General features: G+C 49.3%; 3 protein-coding genes and 1 long non-coding RNA gene across 9 annotated transcripts; 2 read left to right on the forward strand and 2 right to left on the reverse strand.

The window, feature by feature from the left end:
* Positions 1-30: 30 nt before the first annotated feature.
* Positions 31-9,310, forward strand: VWA7 (von Willebrand factor A domain containing 7). The gene is given in 18 exon segments (XM_036875578.2): positions 31-406; positions 667-895; positions 1,228-1,509; positions 1,997-2,093; positions 2,685-2,795; positions 3,241-3,436; positions 3,556-3,725; positions 5,089-5,201; positions 5,433-5,549; positions 5,991-6,176; positions 6,665-6,797; positions 6,924-7,076; positions 7,183-7,275; positions 7,660-7,961; positions 8,040-8,179; positions 8,390-8,510; positions 8,512-8,546; positions 8,649-9,310. Coding segments are annotated over 17 exon segments (2,673 nt in total). The 5' UTR covers positions 31-406; positions 667-670; the 3' UTR covers positions 8,848-9,310.
* Positions 9,311-9,341: 31 nt separating this feature from the next.
* SAPCD1 (suppressor APC domain containing 1) lies at positions 9,342-10,998 on the reverse strand. The gene is given in 8 exon segments (XM_057493876.1): positions 9,342-9,606; positions 9,609-9,639; positions 9,908-9,932; positions 9,934-10,001; positions 10,462-10,505; positions 10,508-10,601; positions 10,836-10,924; positions 10,983-10,998. Coding segments are annotated over 8 exon segments (426 nt in total). The 3' UTR covers positions 9,342-9,547.
* Positions 10,999-11,276: 278 nt separating this feature from the next.
* Positions 11,277-27,459, reverse strand: MSH5 (mutS homolog 5). Of its 6 annotated transcripts, none has more exons than XM_036875568.2 (25): positions 27,293-27,459; positions 26,783-26,936; positions 26,399-26,522; positions 25,848-25,928; positions 25,602-25,664; positions 24,783-24,904; positions 24,488-24,597; positions 24,197-24,232; positions 23,770-23,852; positions 22,971-23,016; positions 19,912-20,050; positions 19,725-19,787; positions 15,660-15,788; positions 15,292-15,364; positions 15,043-15,152; positions 14,740-14,820; positions 14,439-14,526; positions 14,041-14,230; positions 13,794-13,920; positions 13,083-13,232; positions 12,647-12,721; positions 12,299-12,442; positions 11,957-12,046; positions 11,732-11,805; positions 11,277-11,508 (listed from the first exon to the last, which is right to left on the reverse strand). In XM_036875568.2, exons 2-25 carry the CDS (start codon positions 26,921-26,923, stop codon positions 11,397-11,399), a joined length of 2,451 nt encoding a protein of 816 aa, XP_036731463.1. In that variant the 5' UTR covers positions 26,924-26,936; positions 27,293-27,459; the 3' UTR covers positions 11,277-11,396. The 6 variants fall into 6 exon arrangements, with proteins under 6 accessions (XP_036731463.1, XP_036731461.1, XP_057349588.1 ...); XM_036875566.2 differs by having other exon boundaries at positions 11,957-12,094; positions 27,293-27,445; XM_057493605.1 differs by lacking the exon at positions 12,647-12,721 and having other exon boundaries at positions 11,957-12,094; positions 27,293-27,456.
* On the forward strand, positions 11,502-18,209 carry LOC130681184 (uncharacterized). The gene is made up of 2 exons (XR_008994239.1): positions 11,502-11,822; positions 18,131-18,209. It is a non-coding gene; the product is annotated as an uncharacterized LOC130681184 (long non-coding RNA).
* Positions 27,460-27,490: the final 31 nt, after the last annotated feature.

Consider the following 27,490-nt stretch of genomic DNA (forward strand, 5'->3'; position numbering starts at 1 on the left):
GTGTGGTGGGGCCAGGGAAGGGTACCGAGGTGCTGGCTTCATGAATCCTCAGAGGAAGCTGGGTGAGCAGTGGGAAGTGCTGCAGGCTGGGTGCACGGCCCTGGGTCCTGATGGGTAGGTGCCTCTGTCTGGGTCAGGCCTGGCATCGTGCCAGGCCTGAGTCATGCTGCACAGTCCCTCCTGGCTTTTCTCTATTCACCTCCGCACTGCAGCCCAGGGAGGCCCGCCCTGCTGCCTGCGCTTAGGTCCTTGGGCAGTCTTGTAGAGGGACCAGGGGCTGACTTCTGACCCCACCCTGCCGGGGCCTCTCTCCCTCCGCTGAGTTCTGCTTAGGTTAATTATAACTGACCTAAGTCCCCTGTGGGCACCACGCCCCAGCGGCCCTGCCCGGAGACCCAGCAACCAGGTAGGGAAGAGGCCTAGAAGCGAGACTGGGGCTTCCTGCACATGGGCGTGTCAGCCTAGGCGTGAGAAGGGGGTGCTGGGGGATCTTCAGTCTCTTCCTGCAGGTGTACAGCCCTACTAGCCTGATAAGGGAAGCCGGGCTGGAGTGCACAGATGCTGGAGGCAAAGTAGAAGGGGCTAAGCAAGGTGTCTGTGACGACAGGTAGCTGGGCCCACCCTGGAGTGGCTGCTGCTTCTCTGCCGAGAGCCTCTATCCCGCAGGCCCATGTTCTCTGCCATGCATCCCCTGGATTCACCTGCATTGCTCCTGCTGCAGCTCCTACTGGCCCCCGCAGCTTCCTTCCTGCCCAGCATCTGGAGCCTCCTGCCTGCCCCAGGCTCCATCACTCACCAGGACCTGACTGTGGAGGCGGCACTCAACGTCACCCTGCAGCTCTTTCTGGCGCAGCCACCTCCGGGTCAGCCCCTGCTCCGTCTTGAGGATTTCCTGGTGAGCGTCCCCAGGTGCTGTCACAGCCCGGCCAGATTCTCCAGTTCCCTGGGACCTCTGCTGCGGGCCTGTCTGCCAGGAGGGACATCCCCCTGCCCCACTCTTCCCATCTATACCCCCTGCAGCAACAATACCCAGGAGTCCTGGTCCTGAAATCAGGGGGGATCACTACCCCCCGCCTGAGAATGATCCAGAATTGATCCTGCCTTGTAGGCCCAGCACCTTCAATTCCTTCTACACTCAGCCTGGAGTGCTAGCTCCTGAAGGAATATGGACAATGGTCCAATCCAAGGGGCTTCTTTGGAGCCCTTGTCCCTTACCACTCTCATCAGAGCCGCACCCTCCTTGCCGATGATCTCTTTGCTGCCTACTTTGGACCTGGGTCTCCTTCCCGGCGGTTCCGAGCAGCCTTAGGTGAGGTGTCTCGTGCCAATGCAGCCCAGGACTTCTTGTCGACTTCCAAGAATGACCCTGACCTGCACTTTGATGCTGAGCGGTTGGTCCAGGGGCGCAGACGCCTGGTGGGGGCTCTACAGAAGACCCTTGTGGCAGCCAGAGCCCTTGACCACACCCTGGCCCGCCAGCGCCTTGGGGCTGCTCTTTATGCCTTGCAGGTGAGAACAGGGTTGGGATAACCAACAGAGGGGTCTTCCCCTCTCCTTTTCCTGTCTCCCAGATGGAGACTTCCTCATGGTGCCTTTTTAATCATGCCTTCCCCTACTCTAGAAGGGACTGGGGCACTGCTTGCCAATGTCCTGAGGCTGTTCTTGAGATCCCACCTCCAGCACTTCCTCTGGGAATAGCCGGAAGGCCATTGCAGCTGGAGAGAAGTGAGGGTGAGAGGGAAGGTGCTGGGCCAGAGAGGTGGGCCTTGTAGGCCACTGAAGGCCTTTGGTTGGGCTCTGAGTGACATGGGAAGAAACACTGGGAACTGCCCACTTCAGGAAAGCTCTGCTCTGGGCAGTGGGGAGAAGGATGGAGGTGTCTGACAGGAGCAGGCCTTCCTGGTGGGGAATTCAAGAGAGCTGTGAACTAGGGCTGGAGGTTGGGAGTACAGTCAGACTAGTGCCTTGTTCACCTTCTCTGTTCCTATGGGGCCAGGATTTCTATAGTCACAGCAACTGGGTGGAACTGGGAAAGCAGCAGCCACACCCTCACCTCCTCTGGCCGAGGCACAAATTCCGGAGCCTGGCACAAGGTACGGCATTGACCCCGGTGGTTAGGGGGGAGCCCACAGAGCTACCTCTTTTCAGCCCACCTGCCACCATGTCATACAGGATGTGACATTGTTTCATATCTGGAATAACCTGTGAAATCCCCTAGTCCAACCAGAGGCCAAGTCAGTAGATGGCTTCCCCAAGGTCACACAGGGAGGACAGAGGCAGGACCAGGTTTGCAAACCTCAGCTGAGCTCTCTTCCATGTGGCTTCCTCCCCCACCACAAGAAGGATCATTGGGGCTTCTCCCACAGTCCCCTCAGCCTTCCATCTGAACTGTGACTCAGAAGTTAGCTCCTGTCCATTACAAGTTCACTTCCTGCCCACAGTTCACCAAGGGCACAATCCCCAAAGGATTGATCCCCAAACACCTGGGTTTCCTAGTACAGTCCTAGTCTCAAATATTCTGTCTCTTTGCCAGCCCATGAACTCAGAAAGCCTAGGAGGGTACCTGTGGGCTTTCACCTTATTCCAGCTGGGAGAAAATTCCAAGGAATTTTGGATGGACAGGGATGAAGGTCAGTGGTGGCAGAATCGTGGTTGGGTTCTAGACCGCTGCCCTCTCTTACCAGTGGGTGATCCCACCTGCTCTGACTGTGAGGAGTTGAGCTGCCCTGGGAATTTGCTGGGCTTCACTCTCCTCACCTCTGGCTACTTTGGAACTCATCCCGCCAAACCTCCAGGTACCGGGCAGGAAATCCCTCAGAGAGAAAGTCACTTCCTTCCCCTGACCACCTCTCTAGGGATCTCAGTCCGTTGTTCCATTTCTGGTGACATCACTTCCTGGAAGAAAGAGAGGCTGTGGGAACGAGGTGGGTGGATGGAGGCCCACCAAGGTGGCTGTGATTGTTGGGGACAAAGAACTGCTTCTTGCTCAGCTGCTGAGACTTCTCCATTGCCCCTGGGCAGCTTTTGGGGACTGACTGGAGGGATCAGGGATCCACCATGTGTTGTGATGACTGACCCCTCCAGATTTACTCTGAATTTTTCTCTCTACACAATGTTACCATTTCCTGATGATCCTTTTCAGGAGTGCGAGAGGGTCAGGCCAAGTCAGAAAAGGCATCATTTTCTTAGAAGACAGTGGGATTTTTACCTCTACCCTTCAGATCACTTTCCCCAACCCAGGGAAATGTAGCCATGGGGGCCATTTTGACCGGAGCAGCTCCCAGCCACCACGGGGAGGCATCAACAAGGATAGCACATTCCCAGGCTTCTCCCCCCACCACATGTTGCACCTCCAGGCTGCAAACCTGGCCCTTCTGGCCTCCATCCAGGCCTTCAGCCTTCTGCGAAGCCACCTGGGAGACAGGGGTTTCTCCAGGTGAGTGGCCTCCCAGAAATGGGCTCCTTAATGAGCACATGCTCCCTGGGGGAGCTGAGAAACCAGGGGCTGGAGAAAAATGTGCACACCCATTACTGGATCTCTGACCTGCTCCCCAGGCTGCTGGACATCACCCCAGCCTCCAGCCTGAGCTTTGTCCTGGACACCAGGGGCAGTATGGGTGAGGAGATTAACGCTGCCAAAATCCAGGCTCGCCGCATTGTGGAGCAGCGGCAGGGCAGCCCCATGGAGCCTGTCCACTACACCCTCGTGCCTTTCCATGACCCAGGTAACTGTGGTCTGGCCAGGATAGTAGGGGGAAGGAAAGTCCAGGACAGGCGTAAATGCCCCTGGTGGGAAGTGGGTTTCATGGCTCCACTTCCTAAACAAAATACTGGCACTTCCTACAGTCCTGAGTGTGCGTATAGGAAACAATTGGCCACTTCTTCCACTGTTTCTAAAATGGCAGCACTTTCCTTATGACTTTAATCATGATCTGTGTTCAGGCAGATGTCTCTGCTTTCTTAGACTTCCATACCAATGAGTCATTTTTAATTTTCTCCATTTCTTACAACAGAGAGAGGGTGGGATAAGGGTGGGGGTTGGTGGGTCCAGGCCTCTGTGAAGTGTCTGAGACAGCTAGTTATATTGTGTTCCTTTCCCTGCTGATTTGGAAGTCGGACTGTCTGACCGGAGTTGGCCAGTCTTAATTTGTGTCCTCAGACTTGTTATTTAACCTCTCTCTACCTCAATTTCATCATCCACAAAATGGGTCAGTGTAAGGTTGAAGGCACTAGGGGGAGGGGTAAGCACATCACACTGATGACGTGTGGAAGTCCCCGGCTGCTGCCCCCTCCCAACCTGAAAAATGTGCCTTAGGCTAGCCAGTCCTCGCGCTGCTGTAAATCTAAGCTCTGCCTCCCCCTACCTTCTTTAAAAACTCGCTGCCTGCCCTGCTGAGTGTGACTTCCCTAGCCTGTGTCTGTACAGGCTGGTGAACTTCGCCTGGGATCGCATTCAAATAAACTTCCTGGCCCTTTGTTGCCTCTCTTCGTCTGCTTATTTCAGCTAGAATTTATCTTACAGTCAGTACTTGCCTTAATCTGCCTACTTCCCAGGGTTGAAATGACCATCACGTAAAATGCCTACAGGACTGAGAATTCACTAAGGGCAAGGTTTGAGTCTGATTTGCTTGCTTAAATCTCATAAAAGCTAGCATTTGATAGGGCTTATCACATATTTGTGAATAATTAAGAATTTGGTACTTATGTGTCAGAGCACTGTACTAAGATTTACAAAAATCAACTCATTTAGTCCTCCCAATAACCCTCTCAGGTAAGTAGTAGTATTTCTCTGGCTTTTCTGGTGAGGAAAATAAAGTCCCAGTTTTTAAAAATTTATGCACATACCCAACAAAGGCCTCCTCAGGACCACAGGAAGTACCACAATTTTGTTAAGGAAATGAGGTCCACTTTCTCACCAGAGGTGCCTAGCACCTGCCCTGCCTTGCCCATATAAACATAAGGGAATACTTACTTTTTAAATATTTGTCCACCACAGGAGTGCAGCGGGCCTCTTGACTGGGGAAGTGGTCCTGGGTAGGAATGAGGGGGGCCCTCTCACACATCGCAACCTCCTTTCTCCCTCCCCAGGGTTTGGCCCCGTCTTTACCACCAGTGACCCTGACAGCTTCTGGCAACAACTCAATGAGATCCACGCCTTGCGGGGTGGAGATGAGCCTGAGATGTGCCTGTCAGCCCTGGAGGTCCACCCTCCCCCTCCCCTGCCCCTGCTTCTCCCTTCCTTTCCAGGCCCCACCACCAAGGGGAGCTAGAACCTTCCTGGGACCCCCACCCCCTACCCCACCTTCAGAGCCTAGTTCTATTATTAGTTTCACTCCAGGGGTCCAGGGATCCCTTCTACTCTGCCCTCTCTTGCTCTACCCTGTCCCCAACTGCTGCCTTTTTTTTAACACCAGGCCTTTCCCTCCCACCAGCTGGCCCTGCTGCACACACCTCCACTCTCAGACATCTTTGTCTTCACTGACGCCTCCCCCAAGGATGCCTTTCTCACCCACCAGGTGGAATCCCTGACTCAGGAGCGGCGCTGCAGAGTGATCAGAGCTGGCCACCCCAGGATGAGGGAGACCCTCTGACAGCAATCTCCTAACACCACACTGTGGTGGTCCAACCAGCCTTGGCATGGGGTGGGAGAGACAGACAATGAGTGTAATATTTCCTGATCCTTTTAACAATATTAGAGAGTGTGAAGCCCTACCCTTAATGATGCCAAATTCATATTTGAACCTGCCCCCTCAGTAAACCATTTGAAGAACTGGAGATCTAGTTGCCAACAATCCACTATGTGGATGACATATGATGACGGTTACAAGGGAGTGGCACCTGTTGCCTGAAACAGAGGCCTTGTGTCATTGGATCACCCTGCAGCAGCAGCCAGAGAGTAGACAGAAGCCTTACCACTAATCTTCAGCTCTGGAACTCCTGGGGTCGATGGCAGTTGAACACCTCACCACTGGTCTCTCTTCCGGACACAGGTAACATTTCTGGTGACTGAAGATCCATCAAGGGTTCAGGGCCGAGCTAGGCGTGAGGTCTTGTCCCCTTTGCGTTTTGAGCCATATGAAATGGTGGCCCTGGCCTCAGGAGGGGAGGTGATATTCACCAAAGACCAGCACATTCAGGATGTGGCAGCCATCATTGGGGACAGCATGGCTGACCTGGTGAGTAGGTGTGGGGTCAGATGGACCAATGCTTTCAGCTCAGAACTGAGGGGATGGGTGATACTGCATTTCTCTCATAGGAAAAAGGGAATGGCTCTCATTGCTATGTTGCCATTCTAGTCAGAAGGGTGGGAAAGAAGTGGTCTCCCTCTGACATCCATGGCTAACCACCTTCCACATTGCTCCTTCCACACTGTACCACCCCGTCCTCCAAATCTTGGACTCCAGTATTCCATCCTTGAGGCTACCACAGGAAGTCCTGCCTCTTTTAAGGGGGGGGACAAGAAGTGATTGCCTATCCTTAATCCCTTGCCTTCTTCTTTGTCAATGACCATAGCTTCATCCCTGGTCCTGTGCCCCATTCACTGGTATCCCTACTCCATGTATGACTTAGTTTCTTTCTATCTCCACCTTTCTCCTGTCTTTGATCCCCCCTTGTTCCATGCCTTATCTTCTCTCCCATTTCTTGGTCCTGCCCATCCCTCAAGGTGACTCTTCCCCTGGAACCTCCTGTTGTAGTGCCTGGGAAGCCACTTGTGTTCAGTGTGGATGGGCTGCTCCGGAGGGTCACGGTCCGTATCCATAGAGCGGTCAGCAGCTTCTGGATCAAGAACCCTGCAGGTACTTGCATGAGTCTATCTCAAGGCAGAGGGAAGAATGGAGACTAGAGAATGGAGAATGAGAGGTGATGGCTGTGGCGAGGAATTGTTTCATGTAACAATCTCTTGCTCCTCCACTCCAACCCAGGGATCTCCCAGGGCCAGGAGGAAGGTGAGGGGCCTCTGGGCCACACCCACCACTTTGGGCAGTTCTGGGTGGTTACCATAAATGACCCCCCACAGACAGGGACCTGGGAGATCCACGTCACAGCCAAGGGCATCCCCCGGGTGAGAGTGCAAGGTAAGGAGGGAGATATTCCTGGGAAGGGAAGCAGGAACTGCAGAGCAGAGAGTAAACCAGTCACATTCACCTGGGGAAGGTCTCTGACTACCTTTGTCCTCCTCAGCCCAGACCTCCCTGGATTTCCTCTTCCATTTTGGGATCCCCATGGAGGATGGCCCCCACCCTGGCCTCTACCCCCTGATCCATCCAGTTGCAGGTACATCTATCCCCTTCTCCCAACTTGTTCATTAATTTTACGTGTGTGTGTGTATATATATATATATAAATAGTATATATTTATATACATATTCTATGTATATTTAACTTTTCATTGATGTACAACTTATATATAACGATGTGCACTAAACTTAAGTGTACAGCTGGATGGATTTCATATAATACACCCATGTACCATCACTCAGTTCAAGATTTAGATTATTTCCAGCGTCCCAGAACTCCTTCCTTCCCTTCCTATCAGTATCCCTCAATTTCCCCACCCATACTCCCCAGACGTAACCCCAGCCTCCAATGCTGTTCATTCGTTCCTCTGTCTCCGAATTTCATGCCACCATTGTTCTCCCCTTCTCTCCTCCCGTCCCAGGTCTCCAGACCCAGCTGCTGATAGAAGTGACAGGGCTCGGTTCCAGAGGCAACCCTGGAGATCCTCTGCCGCATTTCTCCCACGTCATCCTTCGAGGGGTCCGGGAAGGCGCCGAGCTGGGCCGGGTGCCTTTGGAGCCGGTGGGACACCGAGAGCGGGGTCTCCTCGCTGCTTCGCTACCGCCCACGCTTCTGTCCACTGCGGGACCCTTCTCTCTGGAGCTGATTGGGCAGGACGGAGGGGGGCGGGGCCTTCACCGGGCGGCCCCGCAGCCCTGCACTGTGGTCCCTGTCCTTCTGGAGGTGAGACGCAAGGAGAAGGTGCAGCCGGGGATGGAGAGAGCTGGAGCGGCTCCTCCCCTGACTTGCCCTCCTTTGCAGCTCAGTGGCCCCCCTCGTTTCCTGGACCCGGGCAGCAAGGCCCTGCTCAGCCTCCGCATCGTCAGCTTCTCGGGCCCTCAGGATCTCGATCTTAGGACATCTGTCAACCCCAGCTTCGCTCTCACCTCCAACCTCTCCAGGTGAAGCCCCCGACCTCACCCCCTCCCCCTGGCCCCACCTTTCGGTTCTCAGGGCACCCGATTAGGTACTTGCTGTTTAAGCCCCGCCCCTGGCCCGTTCCGACTGGCCCTCAGATTCTCCTCCCCTCCCCGCCTGCGCTCGGTTTCGCCGGGTGGCTCGGGGCCATTGAGAGCCTGGGACTTCCGCAGCAGGTCTGTGACTCTCGACAGGGTTTGCCTGGAACCAAATGAGTCTGCCTGGGGGAGTCTGTGGCTGGAGGCTCCTGACTCAGCCGCCCCGGACTCCGTGGTGACTGTGATTGTGACTGCGATGGGTCGAGAAGCCAGCCCAGGGCCCCCCAACCCATGCCTTCCTCCGACTCCTGGTGTTGGCACCGGCCCCGCAGATGAGTCGCTCCACTTCCCATCGCAGGGTAGGCAGGGCAAGGGGAGGGCGAGGTAGGCGTAGTTTGGGTGCAGACACCCGCAGACACCCTGTCTCTCCTTCTCCCCAGGACCAGCTTGCTGCCCCTGCCCACTCGTCTGAACCCGTCCTCACCACCTCCAGCTCTGCCATTCTTCCCTCTACTTTGACGACTCGGGGGAGGGTTGGGGAAGGGCTGGTGGGCAACCCCCGGTGGGGCACAGTTGGAGGGATGCTGCTCCTGTTAGGCCTGGTTTCCTGGTGACACAACAGCCCCTAGAGGGCTCCAACGCTATTTTTAACCTTGCCCCGTTGGTGAGAAGGCTAGGCTACTTGGGCTTCAGGGACCTACCTCTTCCAGCTGGGATGGTGGTTTTCCTTCTCATGCACTTGTCTCTTCACTTTCTAAGCGAGACTTGGATGGAAGGCAATGGATTTTCCCACAGTGCACTTTCCCTAACTCTTGTGGTAACCAAACCAAAGACTCATTTTTGGAGTAAGCTGCTTTCTATTTCTCTGTAGCATCTTTATGCCACTACTTATTTATGCCCTCCCAAGCTCAGGTAGAGAAGATATATGAGGAGGAGATTAAGATTGGGAGGGGGTTAAGAGGGTACCAGAAAGTGCTATTTATTGAATTGTCTCTATTTGAAATTATGGAGAGCTTCTAATTTATTTTTGTATTTAAAATTTAAGGACAGTTTAAATAAACATGTCTACTCCCCAGAGGGATTTCAAAGAAAAATCATTTATGCACATCATGTAGGGCAGAGTGAGGGCATAAGATACCAAGATGAAACGGAAGTTCAAAAGGAGCAGAGAAGAAACTTTACACCAAGATGTTTGGACTTCAGTTGACCCACCACCACCTGGAGTCATTTAGCTGTTGAGTCAAGAGGCAGAATGAAGCTGGGGGTTCTGACTCAGCCTCCCTTGCCACCAAATGGGGGGAACAAGAGGAGGCCTTAGTCACTGGTAGGGCCCCTCTGCCCACTGGGGCAGCAGGGCTGAGCCATATCCTCCTTTGAGTGATTCCTTTCTGCTGCCTTGAAAACTCCTGCAGAAGAGAGAAAGAGTTGGGCTGCCAGTGCTCTTCCCTCACTATGGGGCCAGGGCTCCCGCCCTCCTCGCCTCCTCCCCTACAGTTTGCCTGTTTTTCCAGTTCTGCTTAGTTGGTCTTCCTTTCTGGTCCTGGGAGCAACAGAGACTAGCCTTGTTCAAGGAATGTGGGGGGGAGGAGGTTGCTGTTTTCCATTATACCAGTGCTGTCCCAAGTCCCTTCTCTACTCCCACATCCCAAAAGTCTAAACTAAAAATACACTCACCTTCCCCTGAACCAGGTTCTGCAGAGATGTTCACCCTTTGAATCTGGGCTAACTGGGGGCCAACAGGCTCTGAGTGTCAATGTGTTAGAAAATTCTAAAGGAGGAATTAGAGGCTGACAACTTGGTCAAAACTTGAGGTCCATCTGCCACTCTCCTGTCACCACAGGCCATACCTCTCCTGGATCCCCTCATCCCAATACCCTCAAGACAGGTGGAGAAATGCAATATTCTCCATTCCATCTCTTTAACAGCCCAGTTCCCCCATCCCCCCTCAACACAGCACCCCCTTCCCTATTCTATATGGATCCTCCCTCTCCATTGGAATAGCCCAGGTCACTCCCCCATCAGAATGGAGTGATCTGAATGGAATGCAGACTGGCCTCCTCCAGTCCCAACAATGAACACCAACCTAACACTTGTGGCATCTCTCATTATAATGCTGCTTCCAGTTCCTGATCCCTGACCATTAACTCTCGCCTTTCCAGGATGGTGTCAGGCTGTGTCCACATACCCTTGCTCCCCACCACACCCGCACACACTGGGGCAGTCCCTACCTCACCAAGGGCCCCCAGACACAACACACGCTGCTGTGCCTCCTCAGATGGCCTGCAAACCAGGCCTGGCCAGGCTCCAGCAGCTCCAGCTCCTGCCACAGGGCATCCTGTTGGCTCTGCAGGGCCTGCCTCCTCTGCAGCTGGGAAAAGCAAGAAGCAGAGTCTGACTCGCTCCATGGCAGGGCTCTGGGCCATGCCCTTTCTCTCAACCCCTGTCACTGGCCACTGAGTGTGAGCCCACACTGGCCACGGAGGGCCTGGAGGGCATGGGGAAGCACAGGGGGAGACTTATGGGTCCTCAAAATTGAGTGGGAGTGTATGGGGCAGATCTGGGGAGGAGGGGCTTCTCCTGGGCCCTCCTGTTGGACTAATACCGAGAGGAAGAAGCTCCGGGCCTCTGGGTCCTGCAGGCTTGTCACCAGGGGCAGCAGCAGAACCGTGTAGAGGGCGGCCCACCGGGACCCTGGTTCCGAGGTGGGAGGGGCCACGCCCTCTGGGGCTTGGCAGGTCCCTCCCCTCACCCCGCTTTGCACCCATCCTACTTCGCCTTTCAGCCCCACCGAGCCTTCTTGCTCTGTGTGTCTGAGGCTGGCGCGTTCCTACCTAAGGGGAAAAACCATCTCCCTTGGGCTCCTCTGTCTTCCCTCTCATCTCTGTAGGGTCTGTTCAAGTGGCTGCTTCTCATGAAGTCCCCCTGGGCAGAATCCAGGGGTCTTCCCACAACAGTGTCACTGTGCTTTTAGTGAGGCAGGCAGGACCCTCTGGGGGTTGTGCTGGTCTCAAGAAACAAGAACTTTCTCCATAATAAGCTTTATTCCTCATATGAAACAAAATTTCTAGGGAAACAACTCTGGATCTGAAGGAAATAAGGGAACACAGAGGGCACGGCAGCCCATGGGGGTGTTGGGATGTGGAGGAGGGCCCAGAAAGGACTCTCAGAGGATGGTCGTGGCAGCAGGCAGCACTTCCTGGCTCATGAACATGTCCAGGTCCAAATTGGGATCTTCCAAATCCAAGTTCAGAAACTTATCTACTAGTGTCTGGCAACTAAGAGGAGAGAGAATGGTGAGACTTATGGGAGGATGGCTAACCGAGTCCCTGAGCAGAGGGAAGAGACTACGGCATAGGAAACCCAGGATCCTGAACATTTTGGGATTTCCAAAATAAATTGTGGGACTTTGGAGAGCAAAGAGGCTGTCTGCATCCCTGGAAGGGGAAGAAAAGATGTAGAACATGCTAGAGAAGACCAGGACAGTGGGCACACACTCACTTTTCCATTTGCTTCTCCTTCAACAACTCCTTGACAGGCTTGATGGGTTTTCCACTGCGGATCAAGTCTGAGACCTACAACAAAAAAGAAGGTAGGGGTGAAGGGACTGGGGGGAGGTGGGTGAGAGAAGAAACAGGGCTCAGAAATCCCGTGGGCCCAAAAACCCAGGCCCCTGAGAGGAGCAGGGACAAGGAGCCCTGACGGTGGTTGGTGCTCATATCTTACCTCCTTGCCACGAGCAATGAGTGTTTCAGGAAGCCCTGCCTGGGCAGCTGTATGGGAGGCATGGCTGGCACTGGCAACACCTTTGCAAACCTGGTAGAAGAAGACAATGTCGTTCCCATCCTCACAGGTCTCCATGGTCTTAAAAGAGAATAAAAAGGGATACCATGTCATCAATCACTCTGTTTCCTGCTCTGAAACCCTTGGCCAGTCCTTGTAAGGAGTGAGAAAAGGGAAGGGACCTGGTCCCTGTGCTTAGGGTGTCCCTGTTCTGATGGAAGAGCCAGTCCCCAGCTCTGGGAAATGCTCAGCTGGGGGCTTAAGGGACAGGATTGATTTCCTCACCAAATACTGCACAAGGGGCCCCTGTGGCAGCAGCTGTAGCTGAACGAGACTCAGAAAGTTGGTAGCTACAAAGATGTGGGGGCATGTGGGTCCAAGCGCTAGCCAGTGTCGGAGCACAGCGGCCAGAAGTGCGAGCCCATCCACCTGTGCAGGGGGCAGGGGTGAGTGTGAAGATCCATGGGTGCCCCATGTGCCTCTCCACCCACCCTGGCCTTTCCCATCTTGCACTTTTCTGTTTCTTTTATGCCCTCACACCCCCATTCTTTTCCAGAGGCTCATACTCACCCTCATGCTCTTTCATCCTCCCCCGTCCCCCCTCCTTAGTTCCTCATCAGTTTCTTCCCTCACCGTGTTGGTTCCCTTTCCAAATTCATCAATAAGGACCAGAGACTGTTCAGTGGCATTGTTCACTGCTTTCGCCACCTGCTGGGCACCAGGTGGACAAGGGAGTCATTAGTATTTGAGGCCTGTAACCACTGACCACAGTCAGCTGTGACTAAAGCTGCTTGCATATGTGTCCACACCACTGGACTGCAAGTCCTTTAAAGGTGAGGTGCATGTTTTGTTCATTCTTTCATTGCCAACAGTGCCTCACAGGAAGCAAGGGTTCCACAAAGGGTCACAGGATTGATTCTCCCAGTCTCTGAACTGGATGCTCCCTGCTCCTAGTATAGAGGGTATGCAGCAGAGGGAATGTTTTTCCTGTTCTGATCATTTTTCAGGTTTGGAGTTCCTTGCCCATCAATCCCCTCCCCCAGTCCCACCTCCCTTTGTTCCCTTTGACCTGGTTGAGGTCGATCATGAAGGTGGAGAGGCCAAGAGAGACAGATTCACAGCTGTGAATTCGGGTGAAGATGGCATCTACTGCTCCGATTTCGGCTTCCTCTGCTGGCACAAAGCTGCCCACCAGGGCCATGAATGTGATCAAGCCTACCTGAATGGGGGGAGACAGGGCCTGGGACTGATGGTGTGGGCTGAGGGGAAGGTGAGGCTAAACTGAGGGGTGAATTGCAGATCAAGGAGAGATGGACACAGTTTAGGAGAAGATGAAAGCCCTTTTCCACTCACTTTATAATCAGTAGAGGGATAAAGAGTGGACAGAGGCACACCTGGAAATTGTGTGGATCTGAGAGAAACTGGGTACAAGGGTTCAAAGCTGTGGGCTTTGCATTCCTGGTCCTCATCCTCTCTAACCCCACCTCCAGCCCCCACCCCAACTTCTTTCTCCTTTGTCTCCAAACTGATAAAGATGGACCTATGCAGAGGCAGAGAAAGGAGTTGAGGTCTCAGAAAGATCTGTTTGAGCATGGCTGTCCCTCCTGTAGGGAATGAGAACACAGGAGACAGGAACAGGGGGTGTGGGTTATGGTCTTCTCATGACCCATGGGGTCAGAACACAGGGAGAAGAGCTGTAGGGACCTGGGTTGGCTGGCAGGTTGGGGATGGAGACAATGGAGAAGACATTGTAGGCGCAGTTTGGGGGGATTCTCCAGACCTGTTTGAGGTATATGCTCTTCCCTGAGGAGTTGGGTCCAGTGATGACTTTGACCCTCCCTTTGTCATCACCACATTCTGCCGAGTTGGGCACAAAGGTTTGGGCACAAAGTTCCATCAGGGGATGCCTGCAGAGGGTGGAGAGGTACCACACACATGCATGGCCTGTGAATCCAGATGGATGGAGTCCCCAGAAGATGGGGCCTCTGGGCTCCTACTGTCTATGCCTCCACCCCTTTCTGTCTCACCTGCCATTCTGGATTCGGACCCCAAGGAGTTGGGGAGTGTAGTGAGGCCTTGAGTAGCCATAATCCCTGGCAGCACTGGCAAGAGCCAGCAGGACATCCAGGCGGGAGGCAAGGTCCAGCACCTGGGTCAACACAGTGGCCCGCGCGAGCACCTGACACTGCAGCTGGTACATCAACAGGGTCTCCTGGTCTGGAGATGGGGAGTGAGGATTTGGGGGTCAGCTCCAGAGGAAAGCTAAGGAGAGACAGAGGCCAGCACAGAGGCCTGGAAACAGGCTTGCAGACATTCTGAGACATTCAGAGAAGATGCAGAGTCAGAGTGAGAGAGAGCAGAAAGAAAAGGAGCCTGTTAGAATCATATCCAAGCTGCCCTCTCCCCTCCAGCCTCTGCTTCTCACCCCGGATGTCACAGTGCAGGTCCCCCAGCAAGGCATCCAGCTCCTTGGTTCGAGCACTACGATAGTGCAGCTTCTCCTCTGAAAGAAACTGGGTGCAAGGGTTCAAAGCTGTGGGCTTTGCATTCATGGTCCTTATCTTCTCTAACCCCACCTCTAGTTCCCACTCCAACTTCTTTCTCCTTTGTCTCCAAGCTGGTAAAGATCAAAGAGAGTGCCCATACTTGGCAGTTCTTATGGGGTAGCGTCCCCCTCAGCTGCTGATCCATTTTCCTCTTTCCCTGCTAGAGGTCAAAGGTCTTACCATGAAGTCCAGTCCCTCAATCTCAAAGTCACTGGCCTCCACCATGGAAGGCAGGCGGGGAATAGAAAGAAGGAAGCCGATCTGGGGAAAGTAAAGAGATAAAACAGAGAGTGATATACTGGGCACCTTCTCTTCAAACTGAAGGCAGAGACCCCTGTAGCCTCCAGTGCTTCCCTCAGTGGGCTGAAGCCACCACAGGTGTTCATGTTCTTCAGACTTTTCTTATCTACCAGTGTGTCCTTCCTAAGCCTAATAAATCCCTTAAAAGGCCCCTGGAGGTTACACCCTCCCTCCTGTCCTCACCAGAGGGATGTAGATGACACTGCACGATGGAATACGGGAGTCCAGATTCTCCAGCTCCTTCCGAGCAACCTCAGTGAGGAAGCTGGGAAGTCCCATCAGCCTTCGTTTTTCTAGAAGGGTAAAAGACACATGATATCAAAAGTAAGGTTCCTGTCCTGGTTGCTACAGTTATCCCCAATTGTAGTGGTGGCCTACCGATGAGGCCCATCACTGGGCAGGCTCACAGGCCCATCTGCACACAATACTCACTCTCATCAATTTCAGGGTCTATGTTGGGGAGAATTGTGAAGCGATTTTCAGCAAGGCTGCCTTCAAAGTCCACCTGAGAAGATAAATCTAGTTGCTTATCACACAACACCATCTCTTGTCCCTGGTCCTCACCTCTACTTGGGGCCCAGTTCTCCCTGAAGCCCCTGCTTTAACCCCAACCCTTCACACACATCCATGATGTTCTGTCACCTTCTTCAACACTCCACTCTGGTCATCCAACTGACCTCAGTGTCTCCCATGCTTCCCCATCTTCTATACCACACTCCCCAGAGACCAGTGCCTGTCCATCCTCCAATCCCTCCTCTCCCCTGGATCACCAGAGGCTCTACCTCTTCCCTTCCACTCACCACTTTCCCAATGAGGCTGGCAATGTGGTGCAGGTCATCAGAGAACTCTTGGGCAATGTCCCGAAAGAGCTGGATGGACTGGGGAAGGGAGCGGCAAGCATCCCTCAGGCCCAGAGCACTGTACACAGTCTGTAGGAGAAATGAGCAGAGGAAGGGGGCCAACGCCTGGCCTGGGCTGAGGCAAGGGGGACAGGGATGGACTGAGAACAAAGACCAACAGGGAAAAACACAATAACAAAGACAGAAGATCTCAAAGGCAAAAAAGAAATAGGGCATGGCATTTGTAAAACTGTGCCAGGTACAGCACTAAACCCTGAGGCTACAAAGGCAACTAAACTATGGTCCTTGTTCCAGCTGAGCTTCCAGCGAGGTCCTTCCCAGTGAGGAAGACAGAAATACACCCAGAAATTTTTAAAATAAAGTGGCAGGTGCCTTGATATGGAAGTTTGTACAGAGGAAGGAGAAAGAGAAATAGGGATATGAAAGGCAGAGAAGTAAATGAGCAGAAAAGGTGACACAGTATTGGGTAAGAGAAAGGAGGAAAGGAAGGGTGAGCATCAGTGAGAATTCATTCCTCAGATGAAGGTCAGTGCCCTGCGGTGGCTGCTCAACCTTGGATTAGACTGAGGACCATCCCAATCATAGGACATTTACTGAGCCGTACTTTGGGTAGAGGACATAAAAGCTATGTAAGTCAAAGGGCTTATAATCTAGCCATGACAGAAACAAATGAACAAGTAGCAGAAAAATGATTACCCACAAAAGAGATTGGTCAAGTTGTGGAGTTGACTAATATTACTAAGGAAGTTTAGAGGATAAGACTAACATGGGCTGAAATAGTTGGGGATATCTTTGCAGAGAAAAGGAAATGAGCTGGGTCTTAAATAAGGCTATTCAAAGGGAAGGAGGGTGTTCTGGGCAAGGGCAAGAGCATAGCAAATGAATAGAGGTGGGAATAAGAACTAACACTTACTGAATGTCTCCTAAGTGCCAGCCAATGTTCTATAAACTTTTTACATGTGTTAATTTCATTCACTTCTCAAAATAATCCTAGGAAATAGGGACTAGCATTATTTCCATTTTACAGATGAGCAACCTGAAGCACAAACACATAACATTTTTTGCTCAAGGTCTCAGAATAAATAGAAGACCTGGGATGTGGACCCAGTTACCTGGCTTTTATCCACTGTGCTATACTGAGCAGTGAGTCTCCTAAGCGGAGTACTTGAATGCAGAGTCTGGCTTGGCTGAAGCAGAGGATAGATGTTAAATAGTGGCAAGGGGATACACAAATAGCCACACACATCTGCTCGTGTTAAAAGAAAACTGAAACTACTTTATGTGTTAAATAAATAACTATAGATAATAAGAACCAAGATTCCCACTGTCAGAGAAAGAAGTTACAAGTGAGGAAAAAAAGAAGTCTAGAGTGAATTCTGGTATTGGGTTGGAATCAGTTACAAGTTTGAACTCATAGGTTCTTTCATATAGATGGACAGATTCAGGAATATAGATGTATACATAGTTTGTACATAATACATGTATTTCCTAGCTCTGTCTATGGTGAAGGCCTAGAAGAAATGACAGATACCCCAGTAGCAATATCTTTGTTTAGTATATAGATATTTCTAATACCATTCTCCAAAGAGTAACCAGGACTCCTTGGAAAAGCAGTTGATTCTAGAGTTGGGGCAAAAACAATAGAAGACAAGCCTGGAGCATCTTATAGCAGCAGAAAGTTAGGAAGCGCTTAGAAATGGATTGGGGGCCATGTCAAAAGGGCATATCAAAAGCCAATCTGAAAAGAACTCCCAATGAGCCAAGCCAGAAAAATTTGAGCAAAAATAAGCAATGATAGCATTAAATATAAATCATAAAATTAGTATTTATGAGATAATTGTATTGGGTTATGTAAGATGCTAACATTAGGGGAAGGTAGGTGAAAGGTATAAGAATTCTCTGTAAAATTCTGGCAACTTTAAGTCTTAAATTATTCTAAAAATAAAAAGTTAAAACAAAACAATAGAAGGCTATATCTTAAAATTTTTAAAGAAAAAAGGTTATCTGTAGGTGTACAGAGGAGAAAGGGATAGAAGCTAGAGTTAGTTGACTATACCTGAGTTAGGAGACTTGACTTTGGAACTGTGCAAATATTTTACATAATTATAAAATTAAACTAAAATTCAAAAAGCAATTCCTAAAAATCAAAAATAGAATGAAACAAGTGAACATATATGTATATCCAGAGTCACATAACCATACAGAGAGAAACTATCCCAAGCAATTAAACACAGTAATCTGACTATATCTCTCTCTACTGGGGACAATATAAACTTTCTCCTCCCAAAAAATCTTAAATGGTTTTCAATAATCATATAGTTGGTAATAAGCCAGTATTGTTACTCTAAGATTGTTCTGGATGTAATGTAGGAAAAAGCAAATGAATGATATTCTAATTTTATCATTCCTAGTGTTACTGAAAACCAGAATTTCTAGTATGAAAGAAGGAAATACTGAAGAGGATAAGTAAAAGAATATTCAAGGTGAGAACCCTATGGGTCTGAATTTAAATTGGTGGTATCTGTACCAATTTATCATGTATTTTATTTTTCTAAAGTTCCTAGATCTGTCCAATAAAAAAAAGGCTTGAAAGCAATAAGCAAAACATGCTGAGTCACCTCTAGGGTTCAGTCTGTGGTACAGAAATACCATTTCTCACTAAAAAGAATCAGGGCTCCTTAGAAAAATGTCTGGTTTGGGGTCACAACTATGAAATGTAAAGGATATGTCTGATACATCTTGTCAAACTAGACAGCAGGGAAGTTATCAGAATCTGTTGGGGTCATGTTTAAAGGAATCAGAAGCCAACATAAAAAGGATCCCAATGGGCAAAGATGGAATAATTTGAATATGTATAAAGATTAAAAATGCAGTGGACTAAAACACATGTGTAAAACTATGAGTCTGTAATGATTTTAAAACAACAAAAGACTCATTGCCTAGGAGGATGCTAGAGAACTAATTTACTATATGCTCACAGCTGGTAAATAAAGGCAGAAGAAAAAACATCAAGTAGTTTTCTGTGATATGAAGTGTATCACTAAGTAACTAAAGAACAGATGAAAGGAAGTTGCTTTTTACAGAAATGTTCTGGCCAATTAATGAAGAAAGAATGACAGGCTTAGAATAACATGACTTTGCAATATCGAAAGAACTAATGGGTTTGGGTATTAGACATCAAAAGCTGTTAACATCACAAAAGGAGAGACAGACATATCTGACATATTTCCCTTCATTATGAAGTGGTATTGAAAAAAATCAAACTTGAACCTGATCAAGCTTCCTGATTCAACTAACAATTTACAGGAATTGCAGAAGAGAAAAAAACATGTCAAAAATGCACAGGGAATATTATCAGCAAAATCCAGCCTAAGGAAAACTCTATAGGACAAATAAGCCAGCTTCTTCAACAAAAAACTTGTAAGGGGAAAAAGAGAGAGGGAGAGAGAGAATGGTGAAATGGACAAGGAACCCATAAAGGACATTTAAAGAGACATCATCACATTGCCAAATGTTGAACATATTCGGATCCTAATTAAACAAACTGTAATTTAAAAAATCACAACATTAAAGATATGATTAGAAATTTAAACATCAGATGATTGACAATATTAAAGAATTATATTAGTTTTTTAGCTTATGTTATTTTTTATAATGGTATCATTATTCTTTTAAAAAATAACTTCATTTAAAAAAGCATAATGAAATATTTATGGGTAAAATGATATGATGGCTAGGAATTGCTTCAAAATAATCCAGGGAGGGGACAGTGGGAGAATATATACATGAAACAAGATTGGTATGAGTCAAAGTGTTGAAGCTGCATGGTGGGTACTGGGGGGTTTATTATATTATTCTCCCTGAATTTTTTTTTTACAATTTCCAAAATACAATTTTTAAAAAAAAGTGTGATAAAGTTGGACAGAGTGGCAGGGTACAGAGAGTCTGTAACACATACAGAGGGGCTTAACCTGAACTTCTGGGATCCAAGAAGGGAGGCCTTACCTTGTAAAGAACCTGCCAGTCACTGACCTTGGTGTGGGACAACTTCATACGTTTCAGGATCAGCTACAGTCCGACAAAGGGACAATCACTGTTTTCCCTCTACCACCCTAATGCCTCCCAAGAAGCCCAATTCCAGTATGAGCCCTCATACCTCCTTCCCACCTCCTGACCCCCACCCTGGGCTCACAGGCACATTCTTGATATGACTCAGCAACCGATGCAGCATCTGAGCAATGTCCAGATTCTGGGGTAACAGGAAAAACTGAACGACATCCAGACGGGAATTTAGTTCTTCCAGGTCCCGCGTTGGACGTGTGAACCATAGCCTGGAAGTGAGGGCTGGAGTGGGGGACCAACTATCACATCTGTTCTCATTGCTGTCTTGATCTCAGTTGATGAAAATGTGTGTCTGGCAGTCCCTGGGGATTGTGGCAATATGTATCTGTACTACCAATACAGTATCCACATGGGTGTATTTACATGTATCTACTGCAAAATCTCTGGATGTGAGCACACCTGTGTCTGTTTATCATGGTTTCAATTGATATGACCATGTGTCATTCTGTGTGGATATGTGATGGAGCTTGTCAATATTTTAGAGGAAGAGCTATGCGTTGAAGTATTTGTATGCCAACACTCCAGCTCTCTCTGTGACTGAATAGGAAAAGGGTGAGTCAGAATGAGTTTGTACATCTGTATTTAGCTCTGAAAGTGTCTCTGAGTATAACAGCACAGAGGTTTGTCTTTTTGCATTCTTCCTGTGAAAGTATGTAACTGTTTCATGCACGAAAATGGTCCTCTCTACAGAGAAGAAAGGACTGGGGAGGGACACTTAAGGGCCTTCAATAACACTGTTTTATTCTTAAATGTGCTGGTGAAAATAGAGGTTTATAATACTAGTACTGTTATTTATACTTTTTCTGTGAGATGTTTCCCAATAATTTAGTGTACAGAAATAAATGTCACATCTGTGTCTGTCTAATTCTGGGTGACCCTATCTCCGTGTGGCTATGAATCTGTAAGGACCTGTGAGCCCACAGATTCTTTTCTACGTTAGAGCAAACCATTTTATATGAGTCAGCCTGTGGAGACCCTGGAGTCTGAGCATGTGTATCTCACACTATAGTCTACGGCCAGTTACCCTGAGTTAGAACACCCCAGGTTAGAATGAAGTGGAGGGCTCAGTTGGGTTCAAGGGTGGCTTTTAGGCACCTCTGCTTCTTGGCCACAGAGAGCTCCACCTGTGGAATGTTGGCCAGTCTATGAACACCCATCCCCACCTTGAAGAACACAAGAGCCTCACCAAGCCAACTTTCTTGTGAAATATCTAGTCTTTTTTCTGACTGATATACTGCTAGTGCTGGGAGAGATCTCAGTCAAGCAAAATTTCCTAATTTTACAACTGAGAAAATGGGGCCCTTTGATGATAAGCAACTTGCAAAATCATACTGCTAAGTGAGAAGTACAGCTGAGCCTCAAACCCGTGTCTCCAGACTGCTAGGACAGTGCTCTTTAGAGCGTACCATGACATTTAGTCACCTTCCTGGTGCCCTGTCCAGCTTTGGGCCAGCTGGTTCCTGAGTTAATCATTCAGGTTATGTATGATTCCACATTCTGCCAGATCCTAGATCCTACCTGGGGAATCTGCACTGCTCCCTCACCTTTAGCTCAGTTCTCTTCTCCACTGAGAATTCCTGTGCTCTCATTCTTGGTTGACATTAGGGATCTGCACCTGAAGCACTGTAGAACTGTGTGGGTAGTTAAATCACCCCTCCAATTACCTGGAGATGACCTCAGAGATTACCCTAAATTAACCTCCAAGAGACACACACTGAGGGGCGGGTGAAGTGGGAAGGATCGTGCACCTGTTAGCTAGCAAAGGGTTTGCTCTGCATTTTTAGAGGTGATGCGACCCGTGCATTCACATGTGTGTTCTGTGCTCACTCACTGAGTGCAGCTGTGTACGAGGCCATGTGTCAGGCACAGAGGCAATAGGAATGGCTCCTGCACACAATTCAGAGCCATGACAGAAAGCAGATTCACTGACTGCTAACTCCAACCTGATGTGTTGGTGCAACTGGAAAACATAAACAAGCACTCTGTGAGCACCCAGGAAGGTGGATGTCAGTCTCCCTGCAGGGGCCTGTGAAAGCTTCCCAAAAAGGTGACAGTTGGGTTGCACCTTGAAGGAGATGTAAGATTTTGACAGGTGGAGAACAGAGGAAAGACTTTACAGAGGGAATAGTATATCCACAGGCATGATGTGTTTCCATGATGACTAGTAGCCCTAAATGACTGGAATAAAGGGTGGATCCAAGTAAGAAAGAATTTAGGAGGGGCTGGAGATTAAAACTGGGTTGAATGGGAGGGGCCTGTTCAGGGCCCCTATATATGCTACTCTTCATTCTTCAGGTAATGTGGCATCCTAAGGTTGATGTTATTTTTGTTTCCACTTAATATATATATATATATATATATTTTAAAGTAGAGTGACATGCTCAGATCTCTCATGCTCAGAAAGGTATTTTAGAATGAAGGATAGACTAGTAAAAGAAGAGATCAGAAGCAGAGAGACCAACCTGAAGGTGAATGCAATGCTCCAGGTTAGAAATGCTGAAAGCCAGCATTAGAGCAGGAGAAAGAGGGAGAAGGGAATAGCTGAGAGAGACATTTCAGGATAGAATCAATAGGCCTTAATGAATAATTGAATCTGGGGGTGGGTAGGTGAGAGTGGAGCATCAATCCAAGGTTCTGAGATTGAGAAGCTATATGGCCAGCAATTCCATTAACCAGAAAAGGGAACTCAGGAAGAGGCAGAGGCCCAGTGGCATCAGTTTGGGTGCTCTCTGTTTGAGCGGATGGTGGTGATGTGCCATGAGCATTCCACATATGGAGCCCAGAACTAGAGACACACATTTGAAAGTTATCAGAGAATAGCTCAAATTTCAAGTGTGGTTTTTAAAATTAAAGCTATTACCCCATGTACATTAGTGTTTTGTGATTGTGCTTCTACTGCTTGTATGACTGCAAGTCTGTGTATCATCAAATGAGTAAATGTGAGTATCTGTGCTGACCATGTAAAATGAGGATAATAACTAGCTACCACATGGGGCGTAGCAAGGATTAAATGCATTTAGCTGGAGTCTGGGAGAGGGCAGTTGTTTTTATCAGTACTAGATGGGGTGGCATGTGTCAGTCTGTAGACTCCATGCATTAGCCTGCAGCACATGTGGAAGACCCACTCACCTCAGCAGCTTCTCTCCCCACTTACAGCGGCATCTGTTGAGGATTCCTGTGGGGAATGGGAGCAGGGAGTACTCTTGTTACAAGGCAGGGCCCGGGAAAGGACTGTGTGGATGTGTCTAAGCTGAGATATCTGGATTAGAGGTTTGGATGTTGGGCAGGCTGGCCTGGAGGCATTCCCCAGATACAGGACCCAAAGGCATGTGCCTGGCCACCAGTCTGAGCCTAGATTACCTTACATGGGCTCAGGGGAGGGGATGGGCACTCATAGGAACACTCAGTCAGAAAATTACCCAGCACAGGCATAGTTAGACTCACACAAAGAACCCAACATGTACACATAAATATTAGACACAATCCACAGAGATATGCGTGGTGAAACCATGTGGATAGTTAGGGCAATGTCCTCAATATACCTTAAAGCCAGAGACAACTGATAAAGACTCTATATAAATCAAACATGGGCATTTATGCAATTACTTAACTCTCCTCTATACACAGGGCCTCCAAAAGTCCCTAGACAGGTATACAACTAGTAGAAACATTCATACAAACCCAAGGAACAAACATGGAATTGGCAAAGTGAGAGATGATATGCAAATGACACTGGACTACTGCAGGGTGGTAGGAGATGCTTAGGCTCAGGGAGGGTACAAAGAGGCTAAGAAAGCTGGATTAGAGTAGAAGGGACATCTAGCAATGGGAGTGAAGTGGGAAGAGAAGGGCTTGGACACATCTTTGGAGGCAGCTGCTTTTCTGGCAGGCTTTTGTAAGGATGGGATGAGGGATAGGACACACCTACCAAAGAGGCTGAGCCCTTCCTTCAGTCCACTGGCCACTTTGTACACCGAGGGGTGGGACTCACTCTTAAATATCTGCAGAACACTGACAGGGAGAAATGGAGGAGTTTGAGGTGACTTGTATTTTTTTAAGAGAATCCAGAAAATGGAATGGGGATTAGAAACATCCTCCTGAGATCAAGTATTAATGTAAGGCTTGTTCCTCACTTCTTTCTACCTCAGTTTCTCCCTTTAGAAAAGGAGGCTCAAACCTTTGTGCTTTTCTTCCTCTCTCCCCCTCACTCCCCACCTCTTCTTTCCTTCAGGAAGAGAGATTTTAATAGCCCCAAGATTAAAGAAATTCAAATTCGAGCCTCATTAGGATTATTAGAGCATTAAACTTAATCCTTCTCCCTCCCTAGAGACAACAGCCTGCCTCCATCTCCTTACCTGTAAGTATCTTGATCTATGCTCACCAGATGGGTCCTGAGGACAGAAAATAAGCAGAAGAGAAGGTGGCTGGGGTATGAGAGGTCTGAGTGCATTCCCAAATTCCATCCCCCTTGCCCTCTTCCTGAATAATGTCTCAGTCTTCTCCCCAGACTTCCATATCCCCTCATGTTCCTCTGGGTGTCTAGAGCCCTTTACTCGATGGGTTACTGCTCATCCATCACCACTCCCACTCTCACATCCCACCCCAATTCTGCCTTACTTTGGTTGTATTTAGGGTAAATCACCTACAACACAAATTTCTTAAAGCCCAGGATGGGGACGCTGACATTATGGTCTTCCAGTTCAATCCCGATTCTTCTTCGACCCAGAAACTTGAGCAGCCCTCCAAGTGCTCGGACCTGGAGGGGATCAGTAGTGGAACTGGGGTAAATCCCAGTGTCCTGGAGGCTGGGTAACACCAAGGAAAACTCTTATTTTCCAGGGCTGGGCTAGTACATCCCAGGACTCAACCCAAGAACTGAGGTGCTCTGGCTTTTCTCCAACCTGCTGCCTCCCAGCCCTTATCTCCCAGCTACCATCTCACCATGAGAAGGCAGTCGAAGGGAATAATGGAGGAAAGGAAGAGGATTTTCTCAGTGGCAGTCATGGAGTCTGGGATGAAGGAATAGTTCCCAGAAAGGAGGCGCTGTTTGCTTATCTCCAGACCTATTTTGGGAAAAGAATGGGATGGAAAGGTCTTGTAGCACAAAATTTCACTCCATTTTAAGAATGAAATAATAGAAGCAAGAGAGAGGATAGGACTTGCCAAGCTCCTACAGATAATGGAAAGCCAAAATAAGAACCAAATTTTCAGACTCTCACTCTTTCTTTATTCTACATATAACATAAAGATATTTGGCTGAGAGCGCAAACTGAGAAAGATAAATGGCTTAGGAAAGTAAGCTATCTGTAGGGAATTGGGGATTTCTGGTTAAAAAGATGATATTAACAGATGAGCCAATAACACTACTGCCCTAATATCTAATGAGGACAGAACATTCCCTATCCTTTTTGCAAACTTGGGAAGGTTATAGAAGTACTTACAGACCATCAAAGATACTGAGCCAGTGTCAAATGGCTTTGGCTTAAAGGGGAAAATTCCATCAATCAAAGCAGCCCCCAAAATGTCACCATGCCCTCTTCTCAAGGAAGGCCCTCATCCCTAGTCATGCCTAAGAGGAGGCTTCACAATAGGCTACAGGTTATTAAAGGGTAGGTAGCAGGCAAGATCTTGAGGAGACTGGTCATGGGGTTTGGAGAACACAAAATTTTAGGATGAGATAAGGCTGAGGGGAGGTGGGTGGAGTTAGGAGAAAGGGTCGAGAAACTGGGCTGGGGAATTAGGCAAAGCAAAAGGAAGTACCAAAATCCACACTTGGCAAAAATATAATTTCAGGTCTCTTAGGCTCTCTGTGCTCCTGGGAGGCTGTGGGAAGGCAAAGAAAGGACCATCAGTCTGTACACCTTAGTCCTGCCTCTGTCCCCTTTCCTTTCACCTAATTCTGGCCTCCTGCTAAAGCTCCCTCCAAAGCCTGGGACATGAGTCTTCTGGGACATTTCACACTTTAATCCTTCCCCGTTTTCCCTTTGTCCCTTACCCAGTCCTTACCAAGCTTCCCCAGAAACTGAGTCATGCTCTCATCCTGTTTGGCACTGGTAACAACAGACAGGGGATTGATTTCATCCAGAACTTGGAAGGAGAATGGAGATCAAATGAGTTAAGGGATCTTTATCCTTTGGCTAAGAGGGAACCCATAGTTCTCCCTTTGTGCTCCCCCCATTCCCCTCCCAAAAAAATTTCCTCCTCTAAGAATAGGGGGAGCTCTGCACATTGGGAGCATAGGTAGGAGTCAGGCATGAGATTGAGGAAAGAGTAGGAAGACTGGCAGGGTGATGGGAGAGGCAAGGAGTGCCCTGGAGGCTGTTACTAAACTGGTTTAAACCTCTGAAGGATAGACAGGACTGATTTGCCCAGGACTCTGTCTCCAGCACCTGATACAATGCAAACACCTAATAAATATCTGTTGAATAATGAAATGAATTCCAAAAAAACAAAAGGGAGCCTCTGGGAGTAAATTAAAATAGATTGAGTCAGGTGAGGACATACAGTAAACTATACTTCCAGTCTCAGAGTAGAGGAATTCATGGTTCTGCCCCCACCTCTCTGGAGAAGCTTGAGGCTCTCGTGGTCTGGGGCATCTGGCATAAAGTGGATGGCGGAGTCACTAGTGTCATAGTAGGCAATGCCCAAGTATCCCGAACTCCACAGCACACACAGATGGATCTGTCCCAAGAGGAAGGAAGGAAACCGATATTTGAGCCACTCATAACTGCAGGGCTGTGCTATGCCTTATTTTAGTCATTTTATCAAATCTCTGGGATGGACATCCTCATCCCCATTCAGTAAATGTGAAACAGCCGCTGGGCTGCGATAAGTGACTTGCCCAGCTTTTCCCAGCCCCTTTTTATTCTAACATCCTGATGTTCCAATCAACGTCCCCCTGCTCTTCCAATTCAAGCTCCTGACGTCGCCGTCCGCCAGACCTCTGCCGGCTCCTCCTCGTCCTGCTCCTCCGCTGACTCCTCGGGTCCCCGCACCGGGGCTGGGCTGGGAAAGCTGGCCATGGCCTCTCCAAGGCCTGTAGCCTGCGGCGCCCTGCCTGGGGTCGCTCCTAAGGAGGCCATAGCCTGGAAGACCCTGCGGATGTAGAAAATGAAGGCGATTCAGGCGCGAGAGTTCACCCGCAGGGGCTGTCGAAGGGTGGTGCGAAAATCCACTGAGAACTTCTGTGAGAGGGCTGAGGCGCAGGGCCGCGGAGAGCTGGAGTAACATTTTGCTTTCAACTTTGGTGGGCCATTTTTGAGGGGTGACTTCTCAGGTAATTTATTAAAGTACAGACTGGAACCCCCCACTCGCCCACCCTCATTTTTGTCACTCGTAAATTGTACTTTGGAGCGGGTCTGAAGGGCCCGTGAGGCGAGTTGGACACGTCTCCTCTCCGCCCCTGTCAGCCACGCCCCCACTACCGCAGCCTACGCTTTTGCCTTCCTTACCCCAGTTGCGGACAACTTCCGGTATTTTTCTGCCTTTTCAGTCACTTGGGTCGCGACTTGAGCAACACCGCGTCACTAACAGCTAAAAGCCTTGCAGGAGAGGAGCGACTGCGCCGGGGCGGGGCGCATGCGCGCCCGCCCTTTTAGCCGTTATTGGTCGGGGAGACCCAGATCTACCCTAGAGGCCCAACCGAGTGA

Source organism: Manis pentadactyla, chromosome 16, assembly GCF_030020395.1.
Source record: "Manis pentadactyla isolate mManPen7 chromosome 16, mManPen7.hap1, whole genome shotgun sequence".
Lineage (NCBI taxonomy): Eukaryota > Metazoa > Chordata > Mammalia > Pholidota > Manidae > Manis > Manis pentadactyla.